The 27668-nt window shown below is 33.0% G+C and overlaps 1 protein-coding gene across 50 annotated transcripts in view; it reads right to left on the bottom strand.

Annotated features, from left to right (window-relative positions):
• The window catches only part of RIMS1 (regulating synaptic membrane exocytosis 1), a 467111-nt gene that overhangs the window by 159352 nt on the left and 280091 nt on the right, over positions 1–27668 (bottom strand). For 21 of the 50 annotated variants that reach the window (XM_069488744.1, XM_069488793.1, XM_069488786.1 and 18 more), the window contains exons 2-5: positions 21189–21194; positions 5377–5444; positions 3162–3272; positions 1453–1552 (exon numbers count right to left, since the gene is read on the bottom strand). In XM_069488744.1, coding sequence (XP_069344845.1) covers positions 1453–1552; positions 3162–3272; positions 5377–5444; positions 21189–21194 — 285 coding nt within the window. Of the gene's footprint in view, positions 1–1452; positions 1553–3161; positions 3273–5376; positions 5445–17310; positions 17399–21188; positions 21195–25451; positions 25752–26066; positions 26181–27668 lie in introns of those variants that run through there. The other 29 variants (XM_069488784.1, XM_069488755.1, XM_069488743.1 and 26 more) reach the window with 5 other exon arrangements.

Here is a 27668-nt window from a genome sequence, read left to right as displayed (position 1 = left end):
TTTTTTTTTTTTTTTGAGACAGAGTCTCACTCTGTTGCCCAGGCTAGAGTGAGTGCCGTGGCGTCAGCCTAGCTCACAGCAACCTCAAACTCCTGAGCTCAAGCGATCCTCCTGTCTCAGCCTCCCGAGTAGCTGGGACTACAGGCATGTGCCACCATGCCCGGCTAATTTTTTCTATATATATTTTTAGCTGTCTATATAATTTCTTTCTATTTTTAGTAGAGATGGGGTCTCGCTCTTGCTCAGGCTGGTCTCGAACTCCTGAGCTCAAACGATCCGCCCACCTCGGCCTCCCAGAGTGCTAGGATTACAGGCGTGAGCCACCGCGCCCGGCCTGAATTATTTTTTATTGAATCCTAACTGGTCCCTGATAAGAAACAAGAATGTACCATACTTCCATACATATCCAAAGCTGTATAGTAGATGGAGAAAAATTCCTCATTAGGGTTTTCTCCCTCCCTTTGTTTCTATCAAAGAACAAAACCTAAAATGATTTTGAACTGATATTCTGGTAAATAATTACATTGAAAAGTCTTTAAGAGTCCTAGAATATTTTTCCAAAGTTCTCAAGAATTACAATCTTAAGGTTTAAAAACTGAAAACAGTGTGAAAATGTTCTCTTTCTATGTGTTATAGGTTATTAGTCTTCAGTTCTACAGTTCAGCCAACTGTTTTCTTTATAATTGTCTGGCAAATGCATAAAAAGACACTCTAAGAAGATTTCTACTAAACTAGAGTAGAGTCAATTGGAAGAAATATGTAATATGATTTTATCTAAAATAAAAAGTTAACAATTTACCAAAAATAGATTTTAAAATGTTACATCTAAATATATGGTACATTTAAATATATTAAATGATTGTATTGTGTTATGTTACGATTTCAAGGCAACATAAATAAATTCCCAAATACCAAGAAGTAGCACATGCACAGGAGTACAATATATGTCACATTTAAAGTAACAAAGATTTTATTAAATAATCTGTATAAGAAATGTGATTATGATTATTTTTTATAACAAATGCTGTTCCTGAGTAAGTTTTGTGATCACTATGAAAAACTTTAGTAATTACTATGGCTTAAAATATAAACTAATTAAGTAGTAATATGGGATTTTTTTTCCCAAAGCTAAAATGTTTTAAATTTGAAGTTTTGTAGCAATATTATGAAGCCATCTATAAAATGAGTAATTGTTCTCTATTTGCATCTATTTATTTTTATGTAAAGAAAAGAGATTCATACTCTCACTCTCTCCAAATTGCTGCTGATGTATAGTTACTTATTATTGCAATTGGTAAGTATCCATATCAGGAAAAAAATCTTTATCCCTGCATTAAAATTAATGAACATAATTGACATATATAAATATATATATATAACTAAGCCAAAATTGAAAACCACGAGCTCATTCATAGAGAACACATTGTTTAAATGTTAAAAAAAGAACTTTACCTGCTCTTAGGTGTCCAACTACATCTGCTAGGCTACCCTTCTTTACTTTGGTGATGAAAGCACCAAGGCGTCCTAAGTCAGTCATTTTTCCTCCAACAACCTGGATAATTACAAATTTGTAAGTTCCCAAGACTCATTTTGAAACATAAGTTTATTAGTTTGAGGAATTAATCCTACATTCTTTTATGATGTATTTAAAATTGAGTATAGGATTATTAATGAAATGAAACATACTTTTGATTAAAGGAACTGGCAGCATAATTCTGAAAATAAGACATCTCATTATATTTGAGATATGTGTCCCAAGACAATTAATGTGCTGATTTCTTAAAGTGACCTAACAATAAAAAGGCACCATGAATAATGTATACACTTGGAAGACAGGTGCCAGGTCTCTCCGACTTAGTATCAAACAGCAAGTGTTTGACACTACATTATGGTTCATTTTTCTTTATCTTCTCAATTCATGCCTACCATTTGAATTATTATTTCTACATGAAGATAATGCCCCATTGTCATATCAGATCTTGTTCTCTTTTGCATATTTGTAGCAGAATGTAGGTCTAAGATCATAAAAATTAAGGATTCAAGTCAAGAACAGGACACTTTGGGGAAGCTATTTACCATGGTGGAAGGCTTAATAGACTAAGTTTATCTCTGCAACTGACCATCTAATCTGAAATATATATTTGTGCCCTTATAAATCTCACAGTCTGCATTACATTATTGAATATTTAAAACTTTCACATGGCATTTCATTACACCTCAAATTAAATACAGTGTACATCTGAGAAGTTTCTAGATTTAATTTCTCCCAATGCAGGGGGCTCAAATATACATAATTAAAAGTGAAAGGAATATTACCAAAGGTTGAGGTTGATGCACAAATCTTAGGGACATATCAATTAGTAGAGGTGATCAGAATTATTTCATAGCAAGAGTAATTAATGGTAATAATCAGCACTATTAATAGCTGAAATTCTTTTAGTTTAGTCAATGGTTTTGAAGAGATCAAATTATCACACAACTGAAATACAATCTCTTGGTACATAATAATGTTAAAGCAACATCTTTGAATGCTTTTTTAAGTTTCTGAAAGCAAATAAAATCATATGATTTAATACACATTTACCTGCCCACACAGAATACAAGATATATATATATATCTGTATATGTGTATGTGTATATATGTATATTTTTCTACAATAAGGAATAATCTTTTATAATCTATCAGCTTCTAATTATATTTGTTAGAAGAGAATTAATATTTATAAAAGATAAATTTTACTCTTTTGGTATTACTATAAATACTGCTGTAATTAGGAAACAATTCCTTTAATGATATTTTATGCTGCTGTTCAAGCTATAATAAAGGTCCACATTATCTAACTTTACTACTTTCCATTTAAACTTTTTTAATGTAAAAATCATCCTATATATTCAGAAAAAAATTTTAGTTTTCCTATACTTTATTGAATTTCCCTAACACAACTATATGCTATATTAAAATCATTGAAAAATATTAACTCAGATAAAAATACTGCATATACCATAAGACATCAATATAATAACAAGATATATTCACTAGGGAAATTTCATTTTGGATATCAGGAGGAGGAGATATTTAAAAATCACTGTCAGAAACTTTGTTGAATGCAGTCCATACTGTAATTCACCCTTTAAGAAACATTTTAAATAAGCATACTTACTTTTAGACCCAATAATGCACCTGATTCTTTGGGCATAGTTGTTCTCTTGTTAAGAATAACACGTCCAATTAATCGGTCCCCCTCTTTAGATGGCTGCCACGTTACAGGATGCTATGAAAACATGAATAAAGTTTAAAAAGTAATATAGACACAGTGGAATCGTATTTAGTCACAAAAATAATGAATCCTGTTGTGGCAACATAAATGGAACTGGAAGACATTATGTTATGTGAAATAAGCCAGGAACAGTTAGTTAAACCCACATGTTCTCACTCATATGTTGAAGCTAAAAAACTTGATCTCATAGAAGTAAAAAGTAAAACAGAGAATATTAGAGGCTGAGAATAGTAGGGGGATGGGAGGGATAGGGAGAGATTTGTTAAAAAACATAAAATTACACCTACATAGGAGGAATAAGTTCTAGTGTTCTATACTACTGTAGGATGACTATATTTAACAATAATATATCGTTTCAAATAGCTAGGAGTGGATATTAAATGTTGTCAATACAAAAGATAAATGTTTGAGATGATAGATACGCTAATTAACCTGATCTGTTCACTATACATTATATGTATTGAAACATCACTATGTACTCCCCATAAATATGTAAAATTATTATGTGTCAACTACAAAATAAAATTTTAAAAAAAGAAATAATAATGAGCAACTGGTATGGAAACTTACATTATTGAAAATATCAACCTAAAATATATTTTAAAATACCTAGGGTTAGATAAATAAACTGTGGCAATGGAATACTATTCAGTAGTGAGTTATTAAGCCACAAAAAGACTTGCAACTAACCATCTCATCTGAAATATATATCTGTGTCCAGACAGGAAGGAGCCTTAAATGCATATTGCTAAGTGAAAGAGGCCAATCTGAAGAGGCTGTATACTGCATGATTTCAACTATGAGACAATCTGAAAAAGGCAAAACTATGGAGAGAGTAAAAAGATCAGTGGTTGCCAGAGGCTCAGGAAGAGAAAGGAAGGGAGGGATGAATAAGTGGAGAAACTGTTCTGTATGAGACTGTAATGGTAGGTACATGGTATTATATATGTTTCAAAACCCACAAAATATACAACACACAGACTGAACTCTAATGTAAACTATGGACTTCAGTCAATAATAATGCAACAATATTGTCTCATCGATTGTAACAAATGAAGCACACAAATGCAAGATATTAGTAACATGGGAAACTGAGATGGAGAGGGAAGGATTGAGGAGGGATATAGAAACTCTATACTTTCTGCTCCATTTTTCTGTAAACCTAAAACTGCTCAAAAAAAGCTTATTAATTTTTTTTTAAAAAGTAAACAGCATACTTTCTTTCCTATAGACACATAATTATTGCTTGTAGCATGACATAATTACCCCAGCTAAAAGACACTCTAGGCCGGAACAGTAGCTCATGTCTGTAGTCTCAGAACTTTGGGAAGCTGAGGTGGGAGGATAGTCTGAGGCCAGGAGTTCAAGACCAGCCTGGGAAACACAGCCAGAGCCCATCGCTACAAAAACTAAAAAATTTAGCCCGGTGTGATGGCACATCCCTGTAGTCCTAGCTACTTGAGAGGCTGAGCCAGGATTACTTGAGCCCAGGAGTCTGAGGTTGCGGTGAGCTATGATGGCACCACTGCACCCCAGTCTGGGTGATACAGCAAGACCCTGACTCAAAAACAAAACAAAACAAAACAAACAAACAAACAAAAAAACAAGCTAAAGGAAATTCTTTATTTTAATGGACTCTATTGTTGGTTTATAACAATTTTCACTTAGAGATATACCTCATTTGCAGTAGAAACTTATAGTAAATATTTCTAAAAGTAGTTAGTAACTAAGTACACATTTTAAAAAATGGTTCTGAGGTTCTGAAATGGAATTATTGAAATTTAAAAACATCTTCTTACATAAAGAAAAATGATTCTGTATTAATGTTCATATCCTCAACCACATAACATCTTAATCTCATTTCTAAACAGTCATTATTCAATAATTGCTTTTACTTCATTTAAAATTTGTTATAATTATTCAGTGATAACAGATTTTTTTCTTCAAAACTGTACTGCCTTGAATGAAGTCAATATTTGCTCTAATAAAATGTATAATGAAGCAGAATAAGATTACTATCTATCAGATATCAGACAAAGGACAATGGACAGCACACATATTTCCTGAGCTCCAAACACTCACTTCCCAAAAAGCTTACCGAACTAATAGGTGATGTTTCCCGGCTGTGCCATGTGGCAGGATCCAACCAGTAATAATCCAAGTCACCTGCACAGAAAGAAAAGAATGAAAAGTGTAATGGTGTTAAAGTGAAGAATGTATCACTTCCAGTATTACTTCTTCAATCTATAAAGGGTTATGATACTATAATGTTCAGTGTGTACATCCCAGAAGAATGCACACCTGTGTTACAACTTGAATCACTGAAATGAATATGTGCTACAAATAAACTTCATACAATGGAAGAGCTACCTTTTTCCCCCTCATAAATCAGCCTAGAAACACATATAAAAAAGTATGGGAAAAAACAGGGTTAATCTACCCCTCTTAACCTCAAAGGACTATTATCCATTGCAAGCCACAGCCTGCCATCTAGTGATGCTGGCTGAAATTGTATTCATTGGACTGAGATAAGTATTAAAATTTAGTGTCTCCCTTTCTACTCTTCTGAATTATACCACATCTTTCAAAATTATTCTCTGGTCTTCTCTCATCAACTCTAAAATATGACATACCTCTTTAAGACACAGCGATGAGTAAATTAAATATCAAGAATAACTTTTAACAAAAGAATGCATACAACTGAGAGAGTATTCAATTTTACTAAAGCCATAAAACCATTTTAAAAGGCCTAGCTTTGTAAACATGAGTTTATAAACCTTTATTTTTTATTTTTTGGCTTAAAAATATGATGCTAAGAAAGCATCTGAGAAAAAAAGAAAAATATTAATGAAAAGTATCAACGCTTTCAGTATTTGTGTAAGATCAAAGGCCAGAGAAACAGTGGGTAACCTATGTGAAAATAGCATGTTGGGGAAAGCAAGGGAATAAATGAACTTTTATATTTTAAATATCAGATAAATTCAAAATTTTTTCTCTCTATGGATCTTGAAAGAGCGAAAAAAAAAAAAAAAAGACAGTAAATAAAGCATGCCAGCTAATAACAAGATCTCTGACTATTGGAAAAATATGCTTATCTGATACCTATGAAGGTTGTAAGTAAAGAATTTTATGTAAATGACAGACATGGAAGATATAGCTACTATAAAAGAAATGCTAAAATAATTTTATTTATTGTTAAAATCTGCAGGCATAAAAATCTATACACTTCAGTTTCTTAGGAGCTGCTTCCCTTTCTCTTTTATGTATCTTAAAAAGATTGAAGGCAAATGTTATAGACACTGGTACAACAATAAATACTGAAATGTTCTTCAAATATGTCATGTAGGTTACACTAGTTTATTCTATGCAGGTTTAGAAATTGCATTAGCAAAAACTACATTCTGTTAAAATTTACTTCACATAGGGTCCATATCTTTCTCAAAATCACATACTTTAAAATGTATACATGGCTTGGAGATTATATTAATAGATTTATAAACTTCTACTGGACCACCTGAGTTAGTGGAATATAGAAAGTTGAAAAGGAAAATTTTTTTCTCTTTTATATTTACTGTTTATAAAGATTCACATGCTTATTTTTAAAGTAGCTCTGTCTTTAATATTATGACACCTGTTCCTCTTGAAAGAAAAACTATTTTTAACATTAATAAAATTGAAATTCCTAATAAAAATGTTTTTATTCAAAAGGTAATATTGTAATTTTTAAATATTTATCCCTAAAATTTCATATGCATAATATTAAGACCTGATGAATTCTTAAATGCTGATTCATTCTAAAACTGTAATAAATTAATTGAACCACTGAGATATTTGTGAGGAGGTGGATTGTATTTGTCTGAAGAAGAAAAATTAGTCATTTAATTGAAAGTGGCTTTAAGAAATCTTTAAAGTAAAAAATAATGACAAAAATTAACCTTATTTTAAAGACTTCAAGAAAACAAAAGTTCATTGTATCCCTCAATAACTTGATTTAGGTTTTAAAAACTATACTCTTTGGGTTCCTTCTCTGGATCATGACTCAATTCCTCATATGGTGATTCAACTCTATGTTTCACCCACCTTGTCCTAAGTATATCTACATTACATATCTGGTGAATATTTACTGTGCAAAATGTGCTCCTTATAGGAAAAGAACCAAAAACTAATGTTTCTGATAAAATTCAATGGTTATACTCGACACTTTATTACAAAAAACACTGTTTTCAAACAGTAGTATTCTATCATTTATAAACTTTGTGGATTAATAACGTTGAATGGAAAGTCTAATTTGATTGATCTGTTATTGGATAGATATCTAGCTTGCCAGGTGATTCCAATGTACAGCCACCAACCTTACATCATCCTGTGATAAATATGGATGCTGCATCTATTGAGATGATCATATGATTTTTGTTTTTGCTTCTGTTTATGTGGTGAATCACATTAATGGATTTATGTATGTTGAACCATCCTTGCAACCATGGGATGAAGCCCACTTGGTCTTGGTGGATTAATTTTTTGACGTGCTGCTGAATTTGATTTGCTAAAATTTTAATGAGGATTTTTTCTTCTATATTCATAAGGGATATTGGCCTATAGTTTTCTTTTCTTGTTGTACCCTTTCCTGGCTTTGGTGTCAAGGTGGCACTGGCTTTGTAGAATGAGTTGGGGAAGTTTCTTTCCTTCTTGATGTTCTGAAATAATTTCTGCAGTATGGTACCAATTCTTCTTTGTAGGTTTGATAAAATTTAACTGTGAAACCATCTGGTAAGTGACCTTTTGTTGTTGGAAGACTTTTTATTACTGCGTCAATTTCATTGCTTGTAATCAGTCTGTTTAGGAGATCTATTTTTCCCTGATTAAGCCTTGACAGGTTGTGTATTTCCAGGAATTTGTCCATTTCCTCAACATTTTCAAGTTTATGAACATAGATATTTTTATAGATTTCACATACGATATTTTGTATTTCTGTGGTATCAGTTGCAATATCTCCTTTTTCATTTCTGATTGAGCTTATTTGGATCCTTTCTATTCTATTTCTTGTTACACTAGAAAGAGATCTATCAATTTTGTTTACCTTTTCAAAGAACCAACTTTTTGTTTCATTAATCTTCTGTATTATTTTTTTGTTTTTAATTTCAGTTAACTCTGCTCTAACGTCAGTTATTTTTTTTCTCTCCTGGGTTTGGGTTTGGTTTGCTCTTCCTTTTCTAGCTCCTTGAAATGATTCATTAGACTGTTGATTTCAGATCTTTCTGTCTTTTTGATGTAGGCATTTAAAGCTATGAATTTTCCCCTTAAGACTGCCTTAGCTGAATCCCAGAGACTTTGATAACTTGTGTCTCCTTTGTCATTAAGTTCAAGGAATATTTTGATTGAAACCTTATTCTCCTCCTTGGCCCAATAATTGTTCAGCAGTAGGTTGTTTAATTTCCATGACTTTGTGTAAAGTTGAGTGTTTCTGTTGGAGTTCATTTCTAATTTTATTTCACTATGGTCTGAGAAGACACATGGTATGATTTTGATTTTTTTGAATTTGGTGATGCCTTATTTGTGTCCTAAGATAAGATCAATCTTGGGGAATGTTCCATGTGCTGCTGAGAAGAATGTATATTCAGTAATTTTGGGGTAGAATACTCTGTAAATGTCTCTTAGGTCCATTTGATTAAGAGTCTGGTTTAGGTCCAGTAATTCTTTCTTTATTTTCTGCTTTGAGAATTTTTCCAGTCTAATAGTAAGGTGTTGAAAAAATTCAGCACCCTTTTATGATGAAAACTCTCAACAAAATAGGCATAGATGGAACATATCTCAAAATTATAAAAGCCATATATGACCAACCCACAGCCAACATCATATTAAATGAGGAACAGTTGAAAGCATTCTCACTCAGAACTGCAACAAGACAAGGATGTCCACTGTCAACACTTCTATTCAACATAGTACTAGAAGTCCCAGACAGAGCAACCAGGCAAGAGAAGAAAATTAAGGATATCCAGATCGGGAAAGAGGAGGTCAAATTATCACTCTTTGCTGATGATATGATCTTATATCTAGAAAACCCCAAAGGTTCTGCCATGAGATTACTGGAATTGATAAACAAATTCAGCAAAGTCTCAGGTTACAAAATCAATGTACACAAATCAGTAGCGTTCCTATACACCAATAAAAGTCAAGCTGAGAATCAAATCAAAGACTCAATACCTTATATAATAGCTACAATGAAAATAAAATACCTAGGGATATATCAAATATTTAACCAAGGAAGTAAAAGATCTCTATGAAGAGAACTACAAATCACTGAGGAAGGAAATTGTAGATGATGTAAACAAGTGGAAAAACATCATGCTCATGGATTGGGAGAATTGTTAAAATGTCCATACTACCCAAAGTGATTTACAGGTTCAATACAATCCCTATAAAAATACCAAAGTCATTTTTCACACATCTGGAAAAAATAACTCTGTGCTTCCTTTGGGACTAGAAAAGAGTGGGACTGCAAATAGCCAAAGCAAACTTAACCAAAAGGAAAAAATATGGAGGCATCACTTTACTAGACTTTAACCTATACTACAAGACTACAGTAATCAAAACAGCATGGTATTGGCACAAAAACAGAGACATAGACCAATGGAAGAGAACAGAGAACCCAGTAATAAAACCATTCACATATTATCTTCTGATCTTTAACAAAGTAGACAACAATATACACTGGGGAAAAGAATCCCTATTCAATAAATGATGCTGGAAATCTGGATAGCCACATGTAGAAGATTGAGACACGGTTCATGTCTCTCACCACCACAAAAATTAAATCAAGATAAGATCACAGACTGAAATCTAAGACATGAAACCATAAGAATTCTAGAAGAAAATGTTGAGAAACCTCTTCTAGATATCAGCGTAGGCAAAGAATTTATGAAGAAGACCCCAATGGCAATCACATCACCAACAAAACTAAATAAATGGGAGTTGATTAAATTTAAAAGCTTCTGCACAGCCAAGGAAACAATCAACAGATCAAATAGACAACCTATAGAATGGGAGAAAATATTTGCAAGCTATGTATCTGATAAAGGGCCAATAATCAGAATCTACAAAAAACTCAATCAGGCAAATCAGCAAGAGAAATATCAAACAACACCATTAAATAGTGGGCAATAGACATGAACAAAAGCTTTTCAAAAGAAGATAGACTAATGGCCAATAAACATATGAAAAACTGCTATATGTCACTAATCATCAGAGAAATGCATACCAAAACCACAATGAGATATCACCTAACCCCAATAAGAATGGTTTATATCAAAAGTCCAAACACAATAGATGCTGGTATGGATGTGAAAAGAAAGGAACACTGTTGATGAGACTGCAAACTAGCGCAATGTCTGGAAAATAGTATGGAAATTCCTCAAAGAACTAAAAGTAGACCTAACATTTGATCCAGCAATCCCACTACTGGGTATTTACTCAAAGGAAAAAAGTCATTTTCTCAAAAAGACAATTGCATTTGAACATTTACTGCAGCACAATTCACAATTGCAAAGAAGTGGAATCAACCCAAGTACCCATCAATTCACGGGTGGATTAATAAAATGTGGTATATGTATATCATGGAGTATTACTAAGCCATAAAAAATGAATTAATACCTTTTGCAACAATCTGGATGGAACTGGAGACCATTGTCCTAAGTGAAGTATTGCAAAAATGGAAAAACAAACACCACATGTATTCACTATTAAATTGGAATTAACTGATCGGCACTCATGTGCACATATGAAAGTAAAACTCAACAGAAATCATGCAGGTGGGAGAGAGGAGGAGGGGATGGGTGAAATCATACCCAACAGGTACAATTTAAAGTATCGAGGTGATGGGCACACTTACAACTTTGATTCAAGCAGTATAAAATCAATTTATGTAACCAAAACTTTGTACCCCAATAATATTCTGAATTAAAAAAGAAAAAGAAAAAAATTTGTAAGGAGACATGCCTCATTATAGAGTGCCCTTCACTGTGGCTGTGAGGAGGGGGATGCCCCAACCTCAGTCTTCACAGTTTCCTTGACAGGGGCTGTTCACTGTAAGGGAGGCCAGAAAGCATCTAGCCACCACTGTTCTTATGACTACCTTGTATTTTCAATAAAAACCTACATGCGCAAAATAAATAAATATAGATGCTACAGATTTTGCACTTAAAGAGGTGTTTTTTTTTGTTTGTTTGCTTGTTTTTTTTTTTTTGCCAATTTTGGTCATACATAGTATTGTCGATTCAACTAAATATTGCTAACAAATGTAAATGTAAAGAAAAACACATTCAATATTTTAATACATAATATTTGTATATATTTTAGTATATAATTATACCTCCTTCATATACTAAGTAGTTTCTAATAGTTTTCGCTAATTTCAATATCATCCACTAAAATATAACATTTTTACTGTAAGACTTACAAAAAATAAATTCTAAAATCTAAATACGTAGTTTCAAACTGTATTTGTTTCTTCTATCCATGTAATTACTAAGCTTGAAAGACATTAGTGAACTTTTGAATAGTCCAATTTGTCTTTATAACTCATATTTCCCTATTATTGATGGAATAAGCAACACTCAAAAAAAACTTGCTCCTAAAGTATTCAGAATCTAGTATTTCATTAATACCAAACATTTTGGGTGATTACTTTTCTAACAGACGATTAAAGATATTGACTGTCAGGTGGCATAGCTGCAAAATGCTATTTGCTTGTGGAAATCAATATAAAAGCATCATGGTTCAAATACTCAATAAAACTTTCAAGAAGCTAATTTACTATTACCATTAATTTAGAATCAGGAAATAAATCAGCTGCTTGAGTCTACAGAAATGTCTGAAGTTCATAATTAGGCAAGTTCAATAAAGTATTATAATTTTGAGTAGTATTTTTACAAAGAATTTTAAAAAACTTTTATCCTACACAATGTGGAAAAGTTGGTTAGTTAAACTTAGCAAACACACAACTTACAATGCACAAATAAAAGTCAGCTATAGCTTCTGATTTGCTGTTGGGTAAAATGAAAAAAAATAAATAAATAAAAAATAAAAGTCAGCTAAATGACACGAGTGTTCTGTAAATAGAACTAGTTTTTCCTAAACCCGGGTCATTATGATTAAAGTATGTAACAACACATAAACATACATGTCTATAATTTAAAATTTTGTATCTTACGATGTCAAGCACAGCGGATTCCAGTAAAACCAATCAATGTCAATTGAACCTTTTAAGTAATACAGATGCATGATTGAGTATGTATGAATATATTAAAATGATAAGAAAGCCATATCTCTAATTTCATATATTAAATTTCTATTTAACAATTTACATGACAGCTATACTTGACCAATTGGAGTGTGTACCTAATGTTCAGGCAGTAAAGAAAAGTTTGTCTACACCAAAGCCTTGAAGTATTAGAACATTTGAATTTCTTGACCATCTCCAGAGGAAATATAGAGCATATTTTTAACATCATTATAATGAATGGTGATAAAAGATGGAACTCAAATCAATTCTAAGATTGTATCACAGTAACTCTACATAACATTTCCAAAAATGTATGCACAATTTTGCTACTTGTCATCTCAAAAAATAAGTTGTTCTTCCTACCTAGAATGGATTGTTGTCATTCAAAACAATGTAAATTTCACGGACCAAAAATCAGAAGAATCATTCCTCCCAGATATTTCCTAAACCTCTTAAAAATATTTTCTCCTTTTATTTTTAATCCTCTACAGCAGGATGTGATTTGGAACTAAGTAAAATTACCTGAATACTAAGCTACTTTATTATAGCAGAGCACATACACAAATTAAAATGCTGGACAAAATATGTTTACTGAATTTTTGTATGCAGGGCATACACAAAAGTTAACTCAGTTCTAAAAAGGCATTTTTCAGTTGAGACAAAGTAAGGTATTTTTAACAAGTACCAAGGTTAGCAACATGAGTTAAATATTATTCTGATTATACTGTAATAAAAATATATACATTTTAATTCATTTTAATATTTTTTAAGGACATTCATTTGGGAAACAGTCTTTTAATAGATAGGAATTAATATCTAAAGTCTAATAACTAAGATAAAATCTTAACTCAGGATTACTATAATGAAAATACTACTTTGAAATAGTTTCCTCATATTTTAGTAGTCTATTTAAGATAGTTCTATGCCTGCAAAGAGAAAGTGTGCTTCTCTCCTCCCCTAAATTATATATAATAGTGGAGCTAACTTTAGAATAACTCAGGAATAACTTGCTATACAGCAAAGTCCTAGGAAGCCTAATTTCACCTAAGCTAATTAGCAGTCAAGGATAAGAAACAAATATTATTATCTAACAGGACTTAGTATCTGGCCATTAAAATAATATGGGATGATGTACTTGTTAAATTTAATCATTAATTATATAATCTGTGGAACAGTAAAGCATATTTTATAAATAAATACTATGCATGTTGTTGGAAAATCAGTAAATTGTCTTTCATGATTGAATTACTGTCATTTGTGACTGAATTCTGTCAAAGTTCCTACTATAGTGAAAATATTGGTCCTCAAACACTTTTTGTTACTTTCATTCAAAATCCAAGCCAATAATCACTCCCCAAACATATCTGAAGGCAAACACTACACAAAATTAGATAACAGAGATTTGCATCCCTTGAGCTCAAGGCGGAAGGCAGGGCTAGCAGCCTCTACAAACCATTGGTCTTCAGCAAGAATTTCTCTAACAATTCTAACTTAAAATCCAATTTCTAGTTTTGGTCCAGGACAAAAAAAATAAAGTATTGTTCCTTGGGAGAATGGCATTATCTCCAGCCATTGGGGGCTCATTAGAGTGGTTGTTTTCTAAATGCTTATTAGAAGTTTCACTTTGGAAGGCAGCTATGTTCACCATTAAAGGTGCACAACAGGAATAACCAGAGAAATGCAAATCAAATCAAAACCATAATGAGGTATCACTTCAAACTTGTTTGTATGGCTGTTATAAAAAAAAAAAAAGGGAAGTGTTAATGAGGATATGGAGAAATTTGAACCTTTGTATACTGCTGATGGGAATGAATGTACAGTCAGTATGGAAAACAGTATGTAAATTTCTCAAAAAATTCAAAATAGAACTACCATAAGATCTAGCAATACCACTTCTGGGTATTACATCCAAAGGAATTGAAATCAGGATCTCAAAGATGTGCATTCTGCTGTTCACTAAAGTACTATTCGCTATAGCCAAAATATGAAAACAATCTAAATGTTCACTGACAAAAAAATAGATTTTAAAAATGTGGTATATACATACAATGGAATATTATTCAGCTTTAAAAAAGAGGAAATCCTGCCATTTGTGACAAAATGGGTGAATCTGGAGGACGTTATGCTAAGTGAAATGTGCCAGATACAGATGAGAGATACTACATGATGCTACTTATATGAGATGTCTGAAAGAGTCAAACTCATGGGAACAGAATGGTGGTTGCCAGAGGTTGGGGGATAAGAAAAACAAGGAGGTATTAATTAAAGGGTACAAAGTTTCAGTAATATTAGATGAATAAATTCTAGCAATCTGCCATACAGCATAGTATCTAGAGTTAATGCTATATTTCATACTTAAAAATTTGCTAACAGGGCAAATCTTATGTTAAGTGTTCTCATCATAAAAAAAGAAAAATAAATAAAGAGGGTGGGAGGAAACTTTTGGAGGTGATAGATATGTTGATAGCAGATATGTTTATAGTCATTAAGCTGTAGACGATAATTTTTTGTATGTCAAATATACCTCAATAAGTCGTTTATTAAAAAGAAAAAAATTTGCTTTTAAAATTTCCGTTTGTTCATAATATACTTTGCTTCTATCGTAGAATCAAAAACATCACTCTGTCTCTGGTATATAAAATTGATATATAAAGTAAATTGTATTATTTATTATGTTGATTCAAGTAAATGCATCAATTGTTATTTATTAAGTTAATGGTGTGACAAAGATGTTTGTATTCAGAAATGATTTATACTCAGTGGAACTTCCAGAGTTGAACTATCCCCTAGAGAGAGCTTAGATATTTGCTTGAAGGCCTGTGATCCCATCTCTATGTTTTATAATTTTAGGGCACAGGAAAGGAAAATCAGTAGCTGGTCCAGGAAAGGTGTGGTAGAGGTAATACTTTTTCTGGTTATGTGCATTGTTTGGTGAATTTGAGAGCTAATTTTTGGGATTCCAACACTACCACCATGCAACTCTACAAAGCAGTTATATGAAATCAGAATTAAAATTTCTGGGTGAACCATGAGTTCAGCCATGCATCTAGGGAGATAACTCCTATAGCATCCCCTCCTTTCAAGGGCAGAATGAGATCACATACATGAAGCACTACAGAAATGGAAATCATTAGAGTATAAAAATGTATACTAAAAGCACTTTCAATTATAATAATAAGCATTTCTTTCAATTCTAATAGCATGTAAAACTTAAGAAAAGACACTTTTTCTTCCACAGTTTATTTGAAACTTTGAATAATCACAGATCCTCATTATATTTTAATTTCTCCATTAACATTTTTATATCTTCTCTGATATTTATGATTATGTATTTCTTATATAATTTACAAAAACCAATTGTGTAGTAAAAAGATCACTGTACTTGGAATTGGAGACTTATTACTAATCCTAAATAAGACATATTAGGTGCATTAGCTTGATAATACCTCTTCATTCCTATTAACCTTGTCCTCCTCTATAAAATGGGGATAATGCCACTTTCCTCACAAAAGTTTCATGAGAATTAAATGAGATATGTCAGCTTTGTGAATTGCAAAAGACTTTAGAAATAGAGTTTAAATGTATAATTAACTACACAGTTGAGATTAAGAATATGAAAGCATGGAGTTAGAAATCAGATAAACAGTTAAATAGCTAGCATAACAAAAATATATGTAATATCAGTAATCTTTGCAAAATATGCTTTGAAACAGGCTTAGAAAAATGTGAAAGTCCCTGTTTATTAAAATTATTAGTCTGATTACTCAAGATAGCCCTGACAATGTGTTCTTGAAGCCAACCTTTATTATGCCTTAAAATTATTTAGTACAGACATTAGTTTTAGATTATGTTTTAATATTTTTTCTAATAGGTTGTAAGATTCCTAACTTCCTGAGATTCCTTTTTGTAGTGTATATTCTTAACAAAATTATCTAAACAATAACAGGATGGATAGTCTTAAGCAAACAACCACTGCAAGTTTAAATGTGCAATGGGGTCACGTTTAGATGAAGGGGCTTTGAGAAAGCACAGAAAACTTTGTGGATTTACTTTAAAATAGGCTAAAAACAGACATTGAGAAATTAAAAGGAATTTAAGATAGTAAATGTTATTCATCAGTTTAATTTTCCTAGTTTTGAAAGTTATATAAATTTACATAAATTTAGATTTTGGAGATTGCACGAAGCTTCAGGGCCCAGAAACACTCCCAAAACACCATGACGCTCAATGACATTTATTCTTTACTTCTACATTGACCTTATGATATAGACCTTAGAGAAAGGTGATAAATTAAAATTCCTGAAAGCTTTGAACAACAACAGAAAAAAAAAAAAACCACACACACACACACACACACACGTATGCACACACAACTTTGTGCCTTAAAATTATAAAATAAAAATGTGGTCACAGTCTTCAGGAACTCTAGACCATACTGGATCAATTGTATTAAATGAAAATAAAAATGTCTGAAGAAAAGTCTCCACGGTCATTGATAGTAGGGCAAACAGCTTTCCCACATATAATATTTCAGAGAGGAATAAATTTCCTATGTAAATATAGCCTGAGGCCTAATAACTGAGAAATTTCTCCCCCAAAATCTAAATATAGACTAGTAAGTTACCCTGGATAACATATCACTAAATTGACAATCTTAGGGGATTTTTTTCCCTAATACAATGACTCTTCATTAATAAGAATTTTGGAGGTGTTGTACACAGGAAGGAAATATTTTATTGCAACTTTCCAACTGACCAGGCTTCCACATTGACACTGAGTATTCCATTCACGTGGGAGAACAGGTTGTCACGTGCAAAGCCTCGGAATAACCAGCCAGGAAACCCTGTGGAAAAAATCGGGGTTTATTTGTTTTCATTGTTTGGGGACTGGATGTTAACCACAGGTTTAAGAAATTGTAGTGCTGGGAAAGTTCACAGCAGAGACATTATAAGAACACATTCTAGATGTAAATATCTTTGATAAAGGAAAATGTTAGTCTTTATCCAGGCCCAGGCAACACTAGCAAACCAGCATTAACCTGCAATAATATTCTGAATGTCAAATCAATTTCCACCTGCCTCTACATCCCAAAGACAAGGAAATGAAAAATATGGAGATAGATATATTATGATGGTTTTAATGATATAAATAATAAGACAAATGTCAAATTGTAATAAAGATAAATTTTAGGGGTATACAGAACAAAATGGAAGTACTTATGAGATATTGATACTGCTTATCATTTAAAAATATATATTATTAAGCTATAAAAATTAGACAATAAGTTTACACTCTAGCAAACATTTTTGGTAATACAACCATGTTTTGAAACCAGAGCTCCCTAAAAATAAGTTACTGTAAATATTGGGGTTTTTTGGTCTTTCTTTTTTGTTATATTTTATTTTTGTTTTTATTTTGGCTATATAAATAACTTATGTAAAAGAACTTCAAGTTAGAACTCTCTTGACTGGAAGTGGGAAATTACTAGGCATAGAAGTTTAGAGAATATTTATTTTATGCCTCAGCATTATTCTTGAGAAAACTGCTAGGTATCCGTATTCATAAACCTTCAAAATTATGGCCATAGGAAACTAAGTTACAAAAAAAAAAAAAAAACAACACTGTAAAGTCACTAGTCTAGATCTCTGACTCAGTGCAAATGTGGTCAAGCTCTATAAAGGCATGTCCTTTCAACTGTACTCCGACTCCCTGTGACATAAGTAAATAATTTAAATAATATAAAGCACAAAAGGAAATGGGAGTAAACAAGCAACATTCACAGATACATAGAAATAGTATACACATTTCTTATTATAAAGAAACTAAGGTGGTCAAAGATTAATTTATGGACTCAAAAAAGGAATTATCTTCCAGAGTTTCTAAATATTTAAAATTTGGATAAATGGGTCTAAAGCTACATTTCCAATATAATTATTTAAAAATATCTTCATCTTAAATTTTCATAACAAAAACTGCTTCTTTAAAAAGCAGGAAGCCTCACTGACTTAGACTTAAATTGCTCAACATTGGTTTCTTAGCTTTGTCACAGATGCTCTCTTGGGAAGGAAGAATGGAATGGTCTTCTACTCAGGAATTCAAGACAGCCCAATCTCCAACTTGCCTGGCTGTTTAAATCCATGACTCTACAATTACTAGCTGCATTGAACTGCCTGCAAGCACACTTCAGAGTACATTCTTGAATATACTGCCCTTCGATATTTTTGAAATGTTTAACTTAAAGCAACAATCTCTACAGAGGCCTTTGTGGAGGATATGCAGTAAATCAACTTAGATTTTCTCTACATGATGAGTGCGATGTGCACTGTCTGGGGAATGGACACGCTTGAAGCTCTGACTCAGGGCTTGGGCAATATATATAACCTGAACTTTTGTACCCCCATAATATGCTGAAATAAATAAAAAAATAGACCTCTGAATTAATCCACACTATCAAACAACCATGCACCTGGACTACACTGTATTTTTAGATGGACCTTCTCCCACAATTCCTTTTACTGTATTGTCCTTTACCATTTTTACACAATGCTGTTTATTCTATGGATCATGGCGATGATTTGCTCATATTATATGGATGCTGCTGTTGATTATCTTCTCTATCAGATGACATAGAAGAAACCTCCCTCTGGAGTCAGTTTCAGGAATAATTAGTGTGCACTTAAACAACTGTTTATTTTTATATTGTGGATGTACATTTTGCCACCAATGATACTTTTCTCAAAGCATATGTTTTAAAATGTTTATGATTAAATCTGCAGTCTAATTTTCTACCCTTATTTTCTCTAACTGATCTTTTCTATGTATTTTACATTTATTTCATATGGTGACATTTTTACCTTTTGGTGGCTACCTTAAATAACTTTTGGTATTAAGGTAGGTTTTAAGTGGGGAATTAAAATCAGATTAAATGAATGTGCACAAGACATAATTTAATATATTTATTGTAACTGTTTTCCTCAAAATGTAGAGTTTTCCATCCATCCTGTTAAAAAATACCTTTAATTCAATGGAAAACAACTTAATTAAAATGAAACTGATGCACAGGTACTAGCTTATTCATAGCTTAAACAGCAGAATTAATTAAACAGCAAGTTATCTTAACCCATTTGGTAATCTTGTCAAAGGATGCAAAGCAAGTAAAAAAGGCTTCTCATCTGGCAAAAACCAATATCACAAAATCTAAGTTCCTAGAGCTTATTCCTAGGAAAATCCACTAGGCCCTCATTCATAATTTTACAGTCACAATCATAAAAGAGTTTTTCAAGTATTCAAACCCACACAATCATTAAAGATATACACTGTAAAAAAGAGAAAGTGTTGGCACAGACAAGCACATTGACAGCAATAAGTATTCACAAGAAAGTAGACAGGGAAATTTAAATAAACAAATACAAAAACAAACAAAATGATTAAGGGTCTACTTTCTCTCAACACTATGATACTACTGTGTGTAGCTCTATAAACATAACTGTATTAAAGGGCAACATAACTGTAGGAACACAACTGTCTGAGCAGTTATACATGAACACAACTGGATTAAAAGGTAATATACTGATGTTAAAACAATATCCATTAGGCCACAATAAAAAAAATTATGGCATGTAAACTTTTATGAAAAGAGGGATAAAATCCCTCCTTTTAAAGCCTTCCTGATTTAAAAGAAAAAAAGGTACAACAATGATAAGAAAGGTTTTAATTAAAATAATGTAATAGAAATAATAAAAACAATAAGCCGGCTGGAAAATATTTAGCACATCAGAAAACTCAGCTATCCAGAATGAGGGATTTGAAGCTAAATTTTTATAATTCCAGCATTAAATCATTATTCATCAATGCAACAAAATCAAAACATATAGCAACTGTTTATTCAGTACTGCTTGAAATTCATCAAGATAAAATGTGTAAACATTAAACGCACTATCCATATTAATTCTTATTTTATCCCTTTGCATGTTCTATTTCCTGACATTTTGTGAATGCAATCCAAAAAAATGAACAATATAGGGTCAAGTGCTCTTTGCATAATGTCCTCCACACAGAGTAGCTGAACTGTCTTCTAAAGATTCTTACCCAAAATTAATGCCTTTTAAGTTAGAGTAAAGCAAGTGAACAAAACTACTTTTTCTAGAGAATTATGTAATTGAATTAAATTGTGATATTAAGAGATATTTGGTGAAAAAATTGAAATTGTGTACAACTAGCACTGATACCTAAAACACTCAGTGACATTAAATGCAAAAATAAAATTATTATTTGAAAGATTTTATAAAAAGATTAACTTGGATATTATTTCAGTAATGTTAAAAATAGTTTATTTCTCACATATTTTTTCTAATACAAAAAAATCACACACACTCTGTCTCACAAATACACACACACAAACACACACACATACATACACACACACCCCAGATCTTTAGGGGACTACAATCTTTGATGTAATTATCATTTCATCATATTTTAGATCAAACACATGGATGTGTACTTAGTTGACAAGCATGAAAACTGTATCCATTGCAATTTAGCTTTGTTAAATCAGCCAGAGAAACTATGGAGAACAAAAATATTAGGTTTAAAGGACTCTGTATAGCAAACTCAAAAGGGATAGCTTCAACCAGAAACTCCAGAAATTTTCTTCTCCTCATTACAAACCATGTTCTTTATAATGCTCTAAAAGTTCTCTCAGATTAAACAGGTATTTGGGGGGCTATCATTCTGTGCTTCATTTTTCCATCACTTTTATGTCCTCATTGAATAGTTCTGGTTACAGTAAAATCTCATAGACAGACTATAACAAACCTTACATAGAGATCTCTATAATTAAATGATCTAAAACAAGATTAGCCTATGAAGTCAGAAAAATCACAAAATATTTGTCAAAGAAGCCTATTGCCAAAGGAAACCTAGTTTCTGTCAAGCTATTCTGAACAGAAACAAGCCCTAGCCTCCCTTTCAGGTAAAGATGAAACAATATTTGTCCGTACGAAGTGCAGCAGTCCCCTATTCATTCAGAAAGTACTTTACGTCATATTTGAATTTGCAGACATTCCTAATCCCTTTGCTTGTACCTATGTACCTAATCATCATTTATTTATCTTTTGGACATTTAAGCTTTGGGTGGATTTTTGACTATGACATAAAATGACATAGCCCATGAAAATATAAAATGCTAATTAAGGTGTTTAAAGTCAGAGCATTTTGAAGCTGGTCTTGGGTTTATTCACTAACCATAAATGAGAAACAGTGTACCTTCACATAGGCAGGATTTTGGCTACCACTGAATGTCAAGTAGTTTGGGCTGTGATCTTTAAGGCAAGGACTATAACCTGAGTTATGTGAGACCTTTTACATGGTCCATAATTACAGTTAAGGTGTCCACACACTCTTTAACATTGTGGGTAAACTTTTATTAATATAAGCCTAAGTATTTTTCTGCCAAGAGTCCATTGCTTTCTTTATTTCTCTGAAGGGCCTGTGATCTCTCACCAAATTAAGAACAAATGGTTAAAGGATCTAGATGAATGAGTGACTCAGACTAGGACATTGCTATATTGGTGCTTTACCTTTAGCTCTCAGAATTATGCTGTCTTGCAGGTCCTCAGCCTAAGCAGTATGCTTTCATTATGATCCCTACTTAAGCCAGGCACTTAGAAAATCAAGAAACCACATTCAGAGAAGATGAATTTTGTGCATACACTCAGAGAGCAACAGAATTCAACTCAGAAAGCACTTTTGTGAGGTATCAAGACTCTAATGAATCATATTTTTAAAAAGTTTTTAATATAGAATAGGTAAGAGAAATTGTATATACAGATGTGCTAAAATCTCTTTTCTGATAAGTGCCTAAGATAATTTCAAAGATATGCTAAAAATGAAAATATAGTAAACTTTACACAATATAAATAAGTTATTAGAAATATAAATAAGTTATTAGAAAACATAATACTGAAATAAAAGTAAAATTTGACAGGGATAAAAAATTGTTCTGAGGCTAGGCATGGTGGCTCACACCTGTAATCCGAGCACTCTGGGGAGGCTGAGGCGGGAGGATCACCTGAGCTCAGGAGTTCAAGACCAGAGTGAGCAAGAGTGAGACCCTGTCTCTACAAAAAATAGAAAAATTAGCTGGGTGTTGTGGTGTGTGCCTGTAGTCCCAGCTACTCAGGAGGCTGAGGCAGGAGGATCACCTTGAGCCCAGGAGTTTGAGGTTGCTGTGAGCCAGGCCGATGCCACAGCACACTAGCCGGGGCAACAGAGTGAGACTCTTGTTTTTTTTAAAAAAAAATTGTTCTAACTTGAACCTACTAGAAGTTAAGAACAAGCTTCAAGGGCTAAGCATTCTTTAGAGGAAAAAATAATTGTAAGGCTAACAGCCTCTTGTTACAAAAAAAAAAAAAATCAAAGCTATTTAAAATATATGACAGATGTTATACTATTGAAAACATGTTCATTAAAACCCACCAGCTATCACAATCAATATGCCCCCTTTTTAAGTCAACTTTGAACTTTGTTCAATGTTTAGAGTGCATCACAGCATGAATTGATTTCTCAGGTCTTTAAAACTCATAAAAATCATCTATAATCTTCCCTGACACAACTAATTTACATTAACTAAGCATTCAAAATTTTTGGTTACATTTCTATACATAATTGACCAATTCATTATATGATTATGACAATTCCCTTCACAAAGACAAAAGTTGACCTACTTGAAGCAGGCTATACAAAATCTAAAACCATTTCACTAGCCTTACAGGCATGACAGTAAGTATTTAAATGTCTTCTTGACTATTAATATTGTCATATCATAAAATAATTATTAATTCTTTCATTGATTTCTTTTATAAATTAACATGCTTCTTTCCAGTCTACCTGGTCTTAGAAAACTGAGAACAGTAAGCATTTATTTTATTTATTAAATGCGTTTATGGATTATCTAGAAAAGAATATGCGAGGATACACACTTGCCATTCACTGAGATTAATTTTGTTTTTGTTTTCCAAATAACTTTCATCATTTCTCTAACAGAACTCTTGCCAGGAACATTCACAGGTAATACTTCAAAATTAAAATATCTCTTTCTCCTTGAATATCTTTCTAACTATGCACTAATAAATAACAACACCATTAAAAATCATGAAGTTGGAACAGACCTGAGAAGATAACCTTCTCTGCAATGGAGATTCACGTTACTAATAAAGTTATTGCCCTCATAAATACATGTGTAGTAACTGTAATTCAGACTGGTTCCTCAGAACGATGGAGAAATCAATCACATTGTTTTTCTTTCGTCTCTCATGTGCGTATGTGTGGGAGCAAGAACCATCATCACCTCAGATTTCCTCTCATTATGGTGGGTGTCTATTGTTAAGAAGAGCCAGTAAGTATGAACATGAACACAAGATTCATGTTCTTTATCAACTAGCCGTTATTTGCCACTCTGTAGGCGCATGGTTCAATTTACAATAAAATCCTTCTATTGCCACTAAAGAACATATTTATTAAATAACTAGTCTTGACTCCTAAATGTTAACTAGCATTTGACAGGCAGCAATCTGATTCATACTCTTGCAAGTGGGAGGTGGCTGCTTCTTTTCCAGTTGCCTCAGATCCTTTGGGTTTTGAGCTTGCCCTTAGCAGGAAGTGAACCTCTTGAAAGACATTTGCTGAGATGAGGAGATAGGAGCTTTCCTCAGCTGCCCTGGGCAGTACCCGCTGAACCTGGGAGGGGGCAGGGAGGACAGCTCTTGTCCCTGGCAGGCTTTCAGAGAGCCCCAGTGCCTCTCTGCAACCAGGGCCTCATCAGGCTGCACACAGCACAATGTGTGACACTTCTTTTCTTTCACAGGAGCACAGTCTAAGAGCAGGTGCCCTCAGGACAGCTCAGATGTGCTCAACATCTATTTGGCAAAATAGTTACAATGGAGCCAAGAGATTTACCCATTTAATTAAAAAGAGTCATAATCTCTCTTCCAAAAAGCCTTGCCTGCTAAAACACTGCAAATAAAAGGAAAATTAAAAGCCCTATTTCTCTCTCTTCCCCCCATATTAAGAAAACCACATACCTTTAAAAATTTGTCTTTCTCTACATGGAAATCATCATTAGATGATCTTAAGCACCTGCAAAATGTTATGCCCTTCCCACTGAGAATAACAGAAGAGTCTTTTTCCAAACTGGCAGAATGGAAACAAGAGCCAAAAGGGGTTAGTTACTCTTTACACCCAAGGTCAAACACCCAAATCTCTGACCCAAAAGACTTCACTTCCCTTTCCTTCTTTGCATCTGAGCTCTCTGTTCCCCTTATCTGAACGGTTTTCCCTTTAGTCCATGGCTTTATGTTACATAAAAACACAGGTATTTCCACAGATGTGCTCTATAATCAGGACTGTCAATTAGGAGAAACGAGGCCTTGGCAGCCTTTGTCTAAACACTTGAAAATACCAACCTGTATAAACTTATATCTTTGTATTTTTAAGAAGATTAAGCTCTCATGCCTTCTAATTTTAGTGAAATTCAGTAAACAGGGGAAACAAACTGTCTTTGGTCCATCAGAAAAGGAAAATATATACTTTCTGAATTAATTGTGCATTATACACAGATCAAGTTGAGAGTTAAATACTATTAGCAAAATGTATAGAATTTAATGTACACTTCAGATATACATTTAAAATGTGAAAATAACTTCATATAATAAAACTACTCATCACTGCATTCTAAAATATTTATGTAATTTCCATGTTCAAAGCAAAATATTCCTTATTCTTCACCAATAGAATCTAAATGAAACAGTTTAATATTTTACTCTTTTGGATAATTAAACAATAAATTCTATTAGTTTTACATTTATACATAAGATTAATATTATAGTTTAGTTTACCTGTTCTTGAGTGCAACGTATGAAGTAGTAGAAACTGCAGAAACCCAGCAAACATAACAGCAGCATCAGAGTGGTTAAATAAATACTACTGGCATCAAATCACTAAATTCCGGCTAGCAATGGCAGCAAATCCACAGTACAATAAAAAAATCCACCAAAATACAAAATTTTACATGAAATTCTCTGTGATCCTTGCATTCTAAATCAAAACCAAAAAAGCCTGCAGTGTCCATTATACAACGGTGACACTAAACAAGGCCATAAGTGCTGCTGTCATCAAAACATATCTCTGCAGTGTACAGATTCCCATTGATTACAGCATTAATCTATAGTGCTCTGTGCTATACTAAAGTGGTTCCCACTGTAGCAAACTGCAAAGCTCTGTTAGCTCCATAATTAACCATTTCCTGAAACAAGGCACAGAAACTGCTACCCTCCTGCAGTCAGAGACAAAATGCTATGGTCCCTTAAAGCTAACAACAGGAGAAAAGACTCAGGCAAATGCTCAGGAGCTCCTCCTGTTAGTCCCCCAGTGACACTTCACTGCAATATCCATGGGCTAAGGCGACAAAGTTGAACAGATGCCTGCTAACTTGGGGACCACAGAAAACTCACCTGAAATGATTTAGTCCCATTATCATTCACTGGCAATGGTCCTGCCAAGCCCTGTGTAACAGATCATTTTCTCCGCAGTTTGCCTAACTGAGGAACCTCAGCCCAATGACAACTGGCACCAGGAAGCATAAACCAGGAATACACGAGTGATTGTTGGGAACACAAGCAAAAGTGCCTCTTCAAGCTGTTCCGGTATGGCCAGCCTAGTGCTAATGGTGGCTCCTCTCCAGAGGGCAAAAGGACAACCTCAAATAGGTTTAGCCAGAGAATTGGGGATGAGTGGAGGTGGCTCATATTTCTTATATTTTTAAAGATGTGTGTCTTTGATGGCCGTAGATGCATATTCATAGTATAGTAGGTTTTTCTCACTGAGACACAGAATAATTATGCTCTCATCAGGTCACCTACACCTTATCCACCTCACATCTTGTATCGCAAAACAGGAGCAACAGAAACAACAAAATTACTTTATCTGAAATTGTTACATTTTTATTGTGGTATATCACTCAGCTTCCAGAAACAGAAAAGAACAATGATACACTTTTCCAATCCACTAGGGGCTATTTACTGAAAAGTAGAGGCAGACTGCTTCTAGTTTGTTTTAGAAAATGAAATGGTCAAATGATAATAGAGAGAGGATTAAGAACATCTTTCATTTATTTAAAACAAATGCACTGTGTTTACTTAAATTATATGTACTTGTCAAAAATAATTATCTCATAAGAAAAAATAATACTGCACGACAGATCATCTCATCATCACCAAAGCAACTGCAAAATATCAGCCTCAAACAAATTGAGTAATTTGAAAATTTTTTTCACTCTTAAAAGAACGTATTTTTAGTCTCCATTTAGAACATGTATTTTTTTCTTTCCCCAAACTTCCAAGTATGCTTTAAACTGGCAAATTGCTGCTGGGAAAAGAGGAAAGGTAAATAAACATTAATTGAATGCTTGTTATGTGCCCAATATTGTACTAAGTTTATTAATTTAATTCATTTATTTCTCACAGGCATATGGCAAAATCAATATTACTTACTCCATATTATAGATGAGGCTCAGAGAAGCTAATTATCTTGCCCAAGGTCACATGGTTTATAAGTAACAGAATTGGAATTTAAACTTTTTTCTGATTTGAAAGCCCATGTGTGAGCTTTTCACCACACCATGGTAGTTGGGAGTTACTGCAATTATTTTGGTGGGTTACTTCAAAGCTATGTCTGTTTTTTTAAAGGACGAGTGTTGGTGTAGAAAACTATGGTGGTACAGAAGGGGACTACAATCATATTTCTATTTCCCACATTTGGTGCCAGTGAGAATTTTCCAGTGCAGCAAACAGGGCTGAAATCTTAGGCTTGCTGCACTTAAGTGTCTTCCTTTATGGCACGGTCATAAAGAAGACATATAAATGGCACGGTCTAGAGATAGATCTGCTGGCCCAGCAAGTGTACCAAAGAAAACTAATAGAAGAGGAGTCAAAATTTTCAACACAAACTTACTAATTTCCCCTAGTTGAAACTGCTATCATGTAATTTTCTTTGACTGGAATTTAAGAATCCATAGATCATATAGACCTATGTAGGCTCAAGTCAACTGAAAGAAA

Source organism: Eulemur rufifrons, chromosome 15 (assembly GCF_041146395.1).
Source record: "Eulemur rufifrons isolate Redbay chromosome 15, OSU_ERuf_1, whole genome shotgun sequence".
NCBI classification, from domain to species: domain Eukaryota; kingdom Metazoa; phylum Chordata; class Mammalia; order Primates; family Lemuridae; genus Eulemur; species Eulemur rufifrons.
The sequence above is the reverse complement of the archived record's forward strand: the minus strand, read 5'-3'. Positions and strand labels throughout refer to the sequence as shown.